Consider the following 13,772-nt stretch of genomic DNA (forward strand, 5'->3'; position numbering starts at 1 on the left):
TCGTTTGAAAAGTTAGATTGGCGTTTTGGCTTTCTAACTATTTTAACCCAGGTTAAAAAATTCGTTTGAGTTTATTTTTTTGAATTGTGTGAGAAAAAATAAAATAATTATAATTTAAATGTGACATTTTATTTTATTAAAATTTTAATATATTTTATCTTTTTATGACTAATTTGACCCCAAAAAAAATTATTTTAGCCCAATTGACTATATCATATCCTCTTATGTTTTTTAATCACCAATCATTAGGATGTAAGAAAAATCGAAAAAATTGAAAAAATCGACCAAACCGATTGAATTGGACCAAACCGGCTATATTTGGTCTGTTTTTAACAAGAATCGGTCTGTGCGATTTTTAAATTTGATTTTTTTCGATTTTCGGTTCGGTATCGATTTAAGCACATTGTGCACCGACCTAAATCGAAACCGACCGTTTCAACATATATTGTATTCATAATATATATAATGATATATTGTATTCATAATATATATATATATATATATATATATAATATAATGATATTAATAAGTATAATAAATTATTAACTTTAATTAATGAATTAACCTTGTCATCTTTATAACCTAAGTTTGTAAACTCTTATTATATATAATCTTAATTCTAATTCATTATTCTTGATTAGTATTTAAAAAAAAATTATTTTTTGTTTTTATTTTTGTTAATTTAGGAATCAAAAAGTATGTATTAAATGGATGGATTGGGTATGTTTAAATTTAATGTTTTTATATAAATTAATAATTATATTTAAAAGCAGCTCAAGTTTAAAAAATCCTAAACCGATTGAACCGCATCAAATCGAACCATTTTAATCGATTCAGTTCGGTTTAATGAGAAAAGCTGCGTGTACCAATGTTCAAAATAATAAAACTGATATTTTCAATTCGATGTAATTTTTTACTTAAATACTGACCGTACTGAACCGATTACATCTCCACAAATCACCATCATTTCCGTCAATAACAACACGATTGGAACACAACCTCCTTATTTGTGAGGAGTTTCTTCTCCCATGGTGGAAGTTTGCTGGGTTGTTCTTTATTCGTCTTGTTGGTGTCGGATCCGTCATGTTCTTGTTCGTTGCTCGCTATAGCCGGCATCTCCATTCCGTTGCTAGATCTGCTTCGGATCTGACCGCCTTTACGGATCCAGTCAATTTCTCCAGATATGAGATTGTGTCTTCTAATTTTTTCTTTGTTTTTTTGGTTTGGAAGTATTTTTTGAAATTCATCGATACTAAGGCATCGTTTGGCAAGGTTGGTGGAGGCTAAATTAGCCACTAAATAACAAAAGAGGCTTATTTAGCCACTAAAGGACAAAAAAGCCACAACTGCTTGGCAAGAAGAAATGCTAAGGAAAATTTACAAAACTGCCCCTCATGAAAGAGGGGCATGCGGCAGCACAAAAAAAATAAAAAATAAAAAATAAATCCCAAAAAACACATTTTCTCAAAAAAAACAAAGAAAGTTGAAAAAACAAAAATTAAAAACATTTTTTTTGTTTTTTGTTAAAATATTTTATAAAAATAAATTCAAACTCTATTTCATAAAAATAGTTTTAAATATTTGAATTTTTTTGTTATGTATTTAGTTATGATTTGAGTGTAGAGTTGTGAAAGTAGTATGGAGTTTCAAGTTATGTGTTTGGTTATGAGTTTTAAAAATAATTTATTACTTGAGTTTTACTTTATGTGTTTAGTTACGATTTGAGTGTAGAGTTGTTTTTAAATTTAAAATATTAACATTTTAAATTATTTAAATTTTTTGAATATTTAAATTATTTAAATTTTTTTGTTAAAATAATTTTTTGAATATTTAAATTTTTACAAATAAATTTTTACCATTTGCCACGTAATTTACAAATAAATAAAAAAATTAATGTGTACAAATAAAAAAATGACAAAAACGTAAATTAAAAAAAAATAAGGACAAAAATACGGCTCATTCAAAAATATTTATAAAAAAAAAACATAAAAACTTAAATTTACCATTCGTCACGTAATTTACAAATAAATATAACACATGAAAACTCATTTTTGAAAATAAAATGAAAAAAAATTAAAATACACAGGACAATAAAATAAAACTAAAAATTAAAATTATTAGCAGTATTATTATTTTAAAATTCAAATTTAAAATTAAAATTAAAATTATTATTATTATTTTAAAATTATAATTTAAAATTAAAATACAAAACACATGAAAAAACCATTTGCAAAAAAAAAAAATAAATAAATTAAAATATACAGGATAATAAAATAAAACCTCACTTTTTATCATTTTACAGAAAATGAAAAAAAAATTAAAATTAAAATGAAAATAAAAATAAAAAACCCCTTGAAAAAACCATTTAAAAAAAAAAAAATCGGTCCATTCATGGCTAATCTGACGTGGAGGACAAAAGAGGCAATCAGGTCCATTCCACAAAAAATAGTAGAAGGGCAGTTTTGTAGTTTAACATGAAGCCACCTCACCAAAAAGTCAAAAAGTCAAAAAAGCTCTTCCCAAACAAAAATGCTAGAGGCCCCAAAAATTCTACCAAAAGTTTTACCAAATGTCTCACATGAGTGTGTGTGAGACATTTGGTAAAATTTTTGGTAGAATTTTTGGGGTCTCCAGCATTGCTCCTTCCCAAATTAAACTTTTTAGCCTTAGGTTAAAATAGCTAAAAAAATTAAAAAGTCAAAAAGCCAACTTACTTTCTAAACGGATGCTAAATTGTGATTTACTCACTTTATGATTATAATTATAATTTATTTCAGACATACTTTATGACCAATTGTGTTGGCCTCTACTTTACAGTATCAGTCGGAGCACAAGTTATGCGTATGAATTTTTCGTAATTTTTATACCTAAATGTTTTTTAATATAATTTTTTCTTTCCTTAGCGTAAGTTTGTCTATTGAAAGAATTTCTCTTTGTAAATGCTGTTCGACTTTCGTTCTGATAAAAAAGAAAAAGAAAAAGAAAAATTGGAACACGACGTGGTGCCGCCAAAGACCCACCAATAACTTCCCCTATTCTAGAGTTTATACTCTCTTTCTCTCTCTGTCTCTGTCTATCCGTCGTCAAAATTCGAAACCAGTCTCGAGCTTCGTTGCTGTTTTTTCTCTCTCTCTCTCTCTTTCTCTCTTTCTCTTTCTGAGGCATTGATTAACAAATCAACAAGGTAAGAGTTCCTAATTTTCTATATTCCACTGTTTACCTCCATTTGTGTCCCAATCGAGAGCTCACTGCTTTTATATTTCCTGTTGTTCTGTTTAATGTTGCTAGGGTTCTGAATGTACCACCAAAAGGCCTTTTTTTTTTTTTTTTCTTTCTTGAGTTCCGTTGTTCTACTTCAATAATTGGTTGATTGATTACATATATACGTGGATGTATATATGTGTTTTTACTGTAGAATTCGAAACAAGTACCTCCTTTCGATGAATGCCCAAAAGAATCACTTCAAGTAATGAATATTATTCAGATTTTGAGACAAAAACTCCCTTTTTGGTTGTCTTTTCTTACTGTAACTTGTTTTTGTATGATCTAATATTTGTATTTTTAGAAACTTTCACTTGCTCACCGTGCTCGTGTGGAATGGATTATGGATATGAAGAAAAGCAGCTATCCCTTGTTAATCAAACAATGGATTGTTATGATCCTGTCCCAAATGCATTTCCAAGAAAATCTACCCTAAGCAGTGAACAATAATTCTTCACCAATCAACTAGAATACCATCTTTTTTTCCCCGTGTTGTGTTTGTGAACTTGCATGTCATATCATCCCAATAAGGCTACTTAACCAAGCGTTCTATTAGATCTATTCCCTAAATTACTTGGGCTGATGAAACTTAAAATCACTCATCAACAACTAGAAAGCCATCAAAATTGGAGGTGCAAAAATCATACATAATCCAATTTGGTACAATTGGAGAAAGTGCTATAAAATGAAGATCGACCTTGCCAATTAGATAACCAGATCCCTTTTTTAAGCTGCATGAATCTTTTTCACAACTTGTCTTGGAGTTAAATTGACCTCTCAGTAATGTTTATAAATCAAGAAGGAAACATCCATCTAATCAACTTATGTGTCTTATAACCTTTTGACATCCTAACTCTCGTCATGAGGAATATGGTGTGATATCCAAGAAAAAGAGAAAAAGGAGGTAGAAGGGTTGGAAATGAGGATTAGGGAGTGAGGCAAATGGAGAGAAAAAGGGGTGAGGTGGGGAATTCAAAGGAGGAAAGCCAAGAGGAAATATAAAATGGCTTAAATTCAAGTGGTTTAATTTATCATGGGTGTGGAAGTAGAAGGTTGGTTATTAATCGTGCTTAGTATAAATACACATACATTTTTTTGAGGTTAAGTGCTAATGGGACCTTGAGATAGTATAAAAAGGTTTTAAGAAGGACAAGACTTTCAACTACCTTTACTTGAGATCAATTTCAAAAGCTTGCAAATAAGTAAATATCCCAAAAAAATTTAGTGATATCTATAAAAAGAGACATATGGTAAGATGCAAGTCTCAGAAAAGTTGAAAACATTGTTTTGGACAAGAGTTCCTCACAAATTATGGAGTCCAAAAACCTATCTGGTGTGCCTTGTGCAGGCATTCCTTTGTTTATTTTGCCTAGCCTAAGGTGTACAATGTGATAACTGATTAAAGGGTTAACTTGTCATTGTTCTCTCACTCTACATTTGCAAGACCTTTCTTCTTCTTCTTTGCCCCCTCTGGAGGAGGGAGGGACTTTGTGGAGCCCTTTTTCAACATTTAGTTGAGCCATTGTTAGTCCCTTTTAACCCCTGGTATTCTATATTTGAGTTGTGCCTTAAAGTTTAGTGGATGTATCTTTTAGCACTTGTAGAGAGGGCCCCTATTGATGTCATTTTTATTTCACTGCTAGAACACATCTGACTTGAATTTCTGTGAAGGAAGAAGAGTAGCTGGTCTTCGGATTGGTGGGGATGATTCAGACATATTGAACAACATTAAAACCTGGAATGCATAGACTTGACTTCCCTTTTTTTTTGGGATCACATTGACTGACTTTCCTGTTACTCTGCTATTGCATAACGATCTTGATCCAGATGGTTTGCTTGTCTAGTTTTAGCCCTAATGTCAAGTTTAAAAATTTTAAAGATGCTTCATCTTCTGGATTAGGCAGTTCGAGTTCAACCAAGACTGCTCATGTAATTCCAAACCATTTCTTGACAGGTGCATCATTTTTTCCTTAAATGTGTAAATATAGCTGTATACAATACTCATGTTAATTTTCTTTATTTTTTTACCTTCATCATAGCTGTATATGACTAGGCATTCCCGTGTGTTTTGAATGAATTGCTGACATAAACTTCACTAAAATGGTATGCACTTTTTATTTGTTTAACAATCATGATTTTCTGTTTCAGGAATTCTCTCCTGGATCTAGTGGCCAAATGACCACTATGGGTGTGTATGTGTGTGATTTACTTCTTGGACAGGTCAGTCAGCATAATATATGAATTGCACAATGCTCACATAGCCATGAATCTATGATGTTTTTCCTATTCAAATGCTTTTCTATTACTCCTCTGTCAGTCATTGTAACAGTTGGGTAGCGGAAGCATACTTCAGCATAACTGCATTGTTCACCTCTTTTGAATTTGTTTGGGTCATGCTTTTCAACTTCCATAATAGGTAATCACTAAACATTATAAATTCAAGTGCTGAATCTTCTGATGCTTAATCTCAGGTTTAGAAAGCACAGCTGAGACCTAGAAATTTTGATGAAGTTTTTCTGATAAATTTGATTCTTCTACATGGCATTGCTGAATCTGATGATTCCATCCACTGAAATTTCTGCTGACAAGTCTCTTGGTTGAACACTGGCTATTCTAGTCATGTTGGTTCAAGACTAGTTCATTGTTTCAGGAAAACAATAATTTCTTGTTAGAAAAAGAAATATTATTTCGCAGATTCTCTCTTTATTTTTTTTATAGGGTATGTTATTTTGTTGACAAAAAGTGTATCAATCATGACCCGGGTTAGCAATAAAGTTGCCGTCTGTTTTTGGGGTTTAACAGTTCTCTTTAAAATGGTTTACGACTGTATAAATTGAGAAAAACTTTTTTTTTCTTATTTCGTCTTTCTTAAACAAATACTGGATATAGAAACATTTATGACTTAAATTTTCTACAATTGATACTTGATTTTTTGTTTTGATAAGTAAATTTTTTTGAGGATGACGCTTGAAACATTTTGAAGAGTGTCTTTGAAAGCGCGGTGTCAAATGTGTCCCCTCATCATTTCACTGCCTGTTCTGTTTACAACATCAAACAAGCCCTTAGAAACCCAAGCTCCATCAAAGTCTTGAGTTTCATGTCAGGAACTGACTTGGCGGGACAACAAAAGGATATCATAATGTCTACAAGCAGAGTCACAAGTGAAATCAATCAAGGGGTTGCACACCCTTAGGTTATCCGGTTTTCTCCTTATCTTGTATGTCTGTCCTCTTGGCATACCAATTCTTTAAGCCTGTGTTTGGTTTATGGATTTGAGAAGGGATTTGTAAAGGGAAAGAGAAAAGATGTGTAAAATGTAGTTATATTTCATGCACATTTCTACATTTCACCTACCTTTTCTCTTTCTCTACCCAAATCTATGAATCAAACACAGCATAAGGGTCTTCAAGTTTTTTTGGAGTATAAAATGTTCCTAAATTTGTGTAAATTTCTCACCAGATAGAACTGGTGAGGAAAAAAATGGCACTGCCAACAGTTGTGCATGAGGCACGTGGTAAGCACCATTCAAGTTTTTACCATATTCAGTTGTGCATTTTTAGAATCTCGTCTTGAGTCAATATCTAAGCCTTGAAGTATATATCCTTCTCAGAATAACCTGGTTAGAGAGAGAGGATAACTTCTCCCTAGAATGATGGTGAAAATGATCAACTGAAAGATTGCCTTGTGTAATTGCAACATCATATTTTTGCTTAATTTGTTTATTGATTTTTGCTAAACACCATATTCTTTTCATTAAGTTTATTTTGATAATAATTTTTGTTAGTGAACTTGGTGGACTTAGATTTCAGGTGACAAGTGGCTTGGACGTCAGTATTTGGGAAGAATTGTGTCATTTATGATAACAAATAATCACATATTGCACCTTTGTCAATGCATTATGATGTTTTGTCCGTGTAAATTTCATCTCATACCAAATTCTTATTGCATCCAGCATTTTTTATAACAATCAACAGGAGGGTAATAGGGGATGGATCGCAGCAATAAGAATTGAACCCAGACATCGCGCTATAATGAGAGTTATCTCAACCACTAGGTCAATCCTGTGGTCCTACTGCATCCAACTTAATTTTTTCTCTTATAATTATGTCAGCTAAAACCCCGCCCCTTGAATATCGGACTTCTGAAAAAAAATTCCCCAGTTCAAACTGCCATAATAATTCATTGGTTTTTTCTTTCTCCCCGTAAAGAATAAGTCTTCCACGATTCAGGAACTTGTGATGCGATCAAATTTGCCTGTTGCTTTGAGTTGTTTTTAACACATTCTCTTTACTGAAATCTATGTTCTTTACTGAAATCTAGCAAGCTTACAAGTTACACTCAGTGGTTGCCCTAAGTAGGTATAGTTTCAGATTTGGCTCCACATCCCATATCTGAAAGCCTGCTTTTGTGTGAGAGTAAAGTTTGGGAGCTACAATTCGAGGTTTTAGCCAATATATGCGAAATGATTTCTATTTGCGCACCATATGATCAATTGGCTGAACATCCTTTTGATGTTGCTGTCTGGTTTTTATTTACAAACTTCCAATCATACTAATTTTGTTTGCAGAACTTCTGTTGCATCTATTTAGTGGTCGGATTTAATAATTACTGACATGCTTTTTAGGTTTCATTACTAAATAAATAACATGATTGATGCCTTTATTTGCTATTCATTCCATTTCTCATGAATTTCCCACAATTTGATGCCTTTATTATTGTGTTTTGGATCTAAAGGGGAGCTCTTACAATCTGGCCTTCTCTTGCAGTACTATTTTGATACTCTCTTTTCCCGCATCCCTGTTCCTGTAATGCGACAGATTGTATCCAACCTTGAAAAGATGAATCTCCCCACTAAACATTGTGGAGTGACTGGTGAGTCTACCCGTGGATCTGATGACACTGCTCGTCGGCCACCATCTGTAAAAGCTGCCCTTTCAGTCTCTTTTGGTCAACATGCTCCTCATCGCACATCAACTAGGGATTCATCCCCTGTTCGCCGTACAATGGCACCACCTTCTTATGATAGAAATGGCAAAGATGATTATTCACGAAGATCTCCCAGCAACCGTCGCCGCCAGAGTCGTGATTTGTCTGATCAAGATTATCCAGGCCGAGACCAAGACCAAGACCAAGACCAAGACCAAGACCAAGACCAAGACTGGGAATGGGACAGGAACAGGGATAGGGATAGAGGAAGAGACAGCGACTGAAAGGGAGATGGAGTTGGGGAGCGAGAAAGGGACAGGGACAGGGGGCAAGAAAGGGACAGAGATAGGCAGTATGATTATGAAAGAAGGTCCAGAGAAAGCAGCAGAAGGGAATACGATAAGAGCATCCATGATCGTAGAAGCAGGAGCAGGAATAGGAGCAGAAGTCAAAGCAACCAAAGTCATAGTGCACATCCTGATCATCATCCAAGTCCACATAGAGATGACAACAAAGAAAAGACTTCTGCATCTAGCAATCTGGCCAAGCTTAGAGACTTGTACGGAAACTTGAGCAGTCAGAAAGAGGATTCTGCGAAAGATAGGCTGCCTAATAGGGATAGTGGTGCGGAAGAGGTTATCAGGCTTGGAGGTTCTAAGTGGAAGTAATGCATGCCCATCCAATTTCTCTTTCAGGGAAGATCAACTTCTTCCTCCCAATTGAACAATTCCAATTTTTTGTGAGCTCTCTTTCTTCCCATTATCAACTTCTCCGATTTTTCCTTATGAAGTAGAGACACGAATTGAATGATATTCACAGAAACACGTACAGTGCATCTGCAGTTGGGCTGCATGTATATTTGTTGTTTATTTAACATTTTGTATTTCTCCTAAATTCAGTGGATTGTTTTTGATCAATTGTTTCAGAAGATTGTTTTTGGTTAATTGTTTCGGAAGAGTTTGTGAAACAGGTTCTGCTTAGAAAACTCATTGCCGAAAAGAAGTTGAAATAGATTCTTTTTGGTTATTTTAGCCAAAAAAAAATTTGCCCATTTAACTACTTTAGGCAGTCGAAGTCTCAATCATTTTTTTCCTATTCGGACCAAAGAACACTGCAATGACCAGGGAATTTTTTTAACTTTAATTAGTTATAATTGAGACCCTAAATGTCGTGACTGTAGGCATATGTTACACACCTAAAAGGAGTGGGTATAGTACAATTTTTCTAAAAAAAATAATAATAATAAAAATGAGAGATATGAATGTGAAAATGGAACATATATAAATATTTTGATGTTTTAATCATATTGTATTTAACAAATTAAATTAGCTATATAGTGCATTTTCCTACCTTCGAAGGATAAGGAAAATGGGTGGGAGCACTAATTAGTGCTACCACTAATGATGTGGCAATGGGTAACCCACAATTTTGTTGTGTCTATTTTTTTTTTTTTTATTATTTTTTTTTTTATTTTTTTTCTCTGAAAAAGTGAGTGCCCATCATTAGTGGTTGCTTTACAGCACCACTTTCAGTGGTCGCTTTAGAGCACCACTTTTAGTGGTCTTTAGCATTGCCCGAAGGATAAAATGGTAAATGCAAACATGCTAGTAATGATTGAATAATCCTTGTAACTTTAAATTCAAGACAAACAAAAACGAAGCAAATATGTTTTAAGGATTTTTTTTACCTCAATGAAAACGAATTTAATATTTAACATTAAATGTCAAAAAATGAGAGTCAATTGAGGAGAACTTGAAGTATGAAGCAATAAATAACTAAATGAAAAATGCAATTGAGTAATATATCTCTGAAGTGCAAGAAATGCACTACATTACCTTGTTACTCCTTTGAAGCAAAATTACTAGTAAGATAAAAATGTACTCCTACTTGAGTTATGATTATGGCTACTCCTATGGAATGGAAAGACAAGACTGGAAATAAGAGAGATACAATTTTGGTTTGACAGAGTTTGATATGAGGGCTATCTCTTTGTTTGAACTTCTACTACATACTGCCCTTCTTTTTTTAATTTAAATTCCTTTCATCAACTATTGGGCTGCAATTGCTCAACTGCAAACACCTAATCTACTTGTTTTTTATTTTTTATATTTTGAGAAATGGTGATAACTTCATTAATAAGAAAGAAATATAGTTCACTGGAAGGAGAAGACACCAAGCAATAACATAAGACTACAAAAAATACTAATAAATGTACACACTGCAAAAATGATGAGAGTTGCAAAAATCTAAAGGAGAAATTCTATCAACATCTACAAGCACCTGCACGATTGACAAATTAAAACAAATGGCCATTTCTCGAAGATCACGTCACCAATAGAGGACTACGCTTGAAAGGGACTCAAAAGAGGCTTAGGTTTGTTCAACTATCTTCAATACCATTCTCTCTTTTTTGTTTTTTTTTTTTTATCATTGTCTTGAGAGAATTGATTAGCATCCCGTATAAAAGAATTGTCCATTGGTTTCTCTTAGAACCACTTCCACCGTATGATGTGACACTACGCGTTTCACATAATGTTGGACAGCATTTTGACTTGTGCATGAAAACATTGGACAAATTAATCTAGCATTGGGACATCCTTGATGGGCTGGTAAGTTTGTACACCTAAAGCAGCCTTTAGGCTACGAGATTCAGAAAATTTACCAATAGAACTTATCTCTAGGTTCGATTTAAAGGTAACTTGGGATTACTTGAATTTGTTGGAAAATTGGGTTTTATAAGGTTTATTTTGTGTCAACTTTAAGTCCAAAATTGAGTGGACCCCGAACATTTTTTGGGTTGAGTCCGAAAATGTGACATGTTCCTTGCCACATGACAAGTCACACGGTGAAGACAGTTCGTCAAAACCATTTATGAGTGAATGAGAACTTGACGTTGTTTTCAGGTTCGTGGAATGGACAATTAAATAAATAAATGTAGGTTTCCTTGAATTAGGTTGTCCCACATTGAAATTTTAATAGAACTTTTGTATGTATATAAGCTCTTAGTGTACTAACTTGGGATGGGCCTCAAGAGGCACCCCAAGTTTGTAGAATTGAGGAGTTATATTCAAAGTGAATCTTAGTCCAAACTATCACACGCGCGCAAGTGTGGATCAAGTTAGTTCTTATATTAATTTTTTGGACAAAATTCATTTGAATTTTTTCAAAATTACTAGCAAGAAAATTTAATTTAATTAAATTCAAATTTGAATTTAATTTTTTTGTCCTAATTTCTTTCTTTATTCGGTCGATGTCCAACAGATTCAAAAAGACCATAACAGATTCGGTTGTTGGGCAGTTTCTAAACAGATATATAACTGCAGCAGTTACCAGCAGTTATCTATCTGAAACAGTGCTATATCTGTTAAGTTTTTCTTTGCATCTATTCATTCAAAATTTGCATTTGTTCGATTCAAATATATACCTAGTCAGACAGGACTTTTTTGCCTATAAATACCTACATTTCCAGCAGTGTTGGGGATCCAAAACAGTCTGAAAATTCATTTTTTGCTGTCTTATTTTCTGCACTATTGCATATATTCTTCATATTAGTTTTTAAGAATTTTTATAGAGAATATAGAACACAAGGTTCTAGTTCGCCGGACAAATTTGTTTGGAGTGTTACTACAAATTTGTGAAGATCATTGTATCTTGGGAGATAGACGCCACTTAACCGTAAGCACCGTAGCGGGGCGAATCTGTCTTAAGGACAGAGTAACACACACTCGACTTGATCTTTTATTTTTCATTCAGTTCGATAAAATAAATTCTGTAAGTTATTTATTTTATTTTGTTTCAATTTATTTTTTGTACACAGAAGATTGTTCCAACAATCTTAAGACAGACTCGAATTATTCTATTTACAGAATTTTTCGTTTATTTCCTTTATTCTTTCTTCTTTTTACAAAAATTATTTTTTGTGATTTTACAAAATAATATTTTGGTTGGAAAACAATTACTAATAATATACTGTCTATTTTCTTTGACAACTAGTAGTAATATACTGGTATTATTAACAATTCAAAATATTTATTTGTGGAATTTTGTCAGAAATTATTTTTGGTTTTCTTAATTTATTTCTGAGTGTTCATTAATTAAAAATTCTGTTTTAGTTTTTTAATTATTGAAGTGTTACAGAAATTTCATTTTCTGTGTAGAATTAATTTGGTTAAATAAAATTTTATTTTATTTCCAACTTAATTGAAAAATAAAAGTTACATTCTTGTTTCTTTTATTTTTATAGAATTTAATTATGTGAATTTGGGTTAATTTTCTATGTAGTATAAATTCTAATTATAATTTTGTTTTATAATTTAAGATTCATGGCTACTGAAACAAATGTTCAAACGAGTACTGGAATGGTAGCTGTAATTGCATCAACCCCCTCTTCTGTTATGACAGTACCGATAAATCATGATGAGAAGGCAGAGAAGTTCTCTGGAACTAATTTTAAAAGATGGCAGTAGAAAATGTTGTTCTATCTTACTACTCTCAACCTGGCTCGTTTTCTCCGTAAGGATGCTCCTATTTTGAAAGAAGATGAAACCGACCGCAAGTGGTTGATGCGGTCGATATTTGGAAACATGCTGATTTCCTTTGCCGGAACTACATCTTGAATGAATTTAACGACACATTATATAACGTCTACAGTCCTATCAAGATAGCAAATGAACTTTGGGAGTCTCTAGAGAAAAAGTACAAAATGAAAGATGTCGGCTCAAAGAAATTTATGGTTGGCAAATTCTTGGACTTTGTAATGGTTGATTCTAAAACTGTGATCAGCCAAGTTCAAGATCTCCAACTCATTCTGCATGACATTCACGCAGAAGGCATGTCTCTTAGTGAATCCTTTCAAATTGCAACCTTAATTGAGAAATTACCACAAGGCTGGAAGGAATTCAAAAACTACTTCAAACACAAGCGCAAAGAAATGTCTTTAGAAGAATTAATTGTGCATTTGAGGATTGAAGAGGACAACTGCAATTCTGAAAAGTGGGCTGGTAAGCATCCTATGGAAATGTTGTGGAACATGTTCCAAAAGTAAAGAAACAGAAGTTTTCTAGAGAAAGTTCATCACAAGGCTCTAAAGGAGGGGAAATTAAAAAATACAAATTTAATGGCAAGTGTTACATGTGTGACAAAGAGGGGACATTGGGCCAAAGATTGCCGTAGCAAAGGCAAAAGAAGAACAAGCAAGAAGCTTGTTCAAGCCCATATGACCAAAGTGGACAATATTTCCAATGGTGTAGATGACATCAATCTTTCTGCAGTTGTTTCCAAGGCAAATCTTATCGGAAATCCTAAAGAATGGTAGGTGGACACTGGTGCTACTTGCCACATTTGTGCCGACAAAAAGATGTTCATATCTTATTCTACAGTAGACAACGGTGAACAACTTTTTATGGGCAACTCCTTAACTTCCAAAGTTGAAAGACAAGGGAAGATTGTTCTGAAGATGACATCTAGAAAGGAACTCACTCTCAACAATGTGTTGCATGTACCGAACATTCGCAAGAATCTTGTTTCCGGATCTTTGTTGAGTAAGAATGGGTTTAGGCTAGTGTTTAAGAGTGATAAATTTATAC

At 33.1% G+C, this 13,772-nt stretch overlaps 1 protein-coding gene across 1 annotated transcript; it reads left to right on the top strand.

Annotated features, from left to right (window-relative positions):
- The first annotated feature begins 3,193 nt into the window (after positions 1-3,193).
- Positions 3,194-9,104, top strand: LOC114288330 (pre-mRNA splicing factor SR-like 1). Its single transcript, XM_082866969.1, is given in 3 exon segments — positions 3,194-5,215; positions 5,410-5,481; positions 7,236-9,104. A coding segment is annotated over 1 exon segment (891 nt). The 5' UTR covers positions 3,194-5,215; positions 5,410-5,481; positions 7,236-7,964; the 3' UTR covers positions 8,856-9,104.
- The last annotated feature ends 4,668 nt before the right edge of the window (positions 9,105-13,772 follow it).

This window comes from Camellia sinensis, chromosome 4 (genome assembly GCF_055761805.1).
Source record: "Camellia sinensis isolate YWXY chromosome 4, ASM5576180v1, whole genome shotgun sequence".
Classification (NCBI taxonomy): domain Eukaryota; kingdom Viridiplantae; phylum Streptophyta; class Magnoliopsida; order Ericales; family Theaceae; genus Camellia; species Camellia sinensis.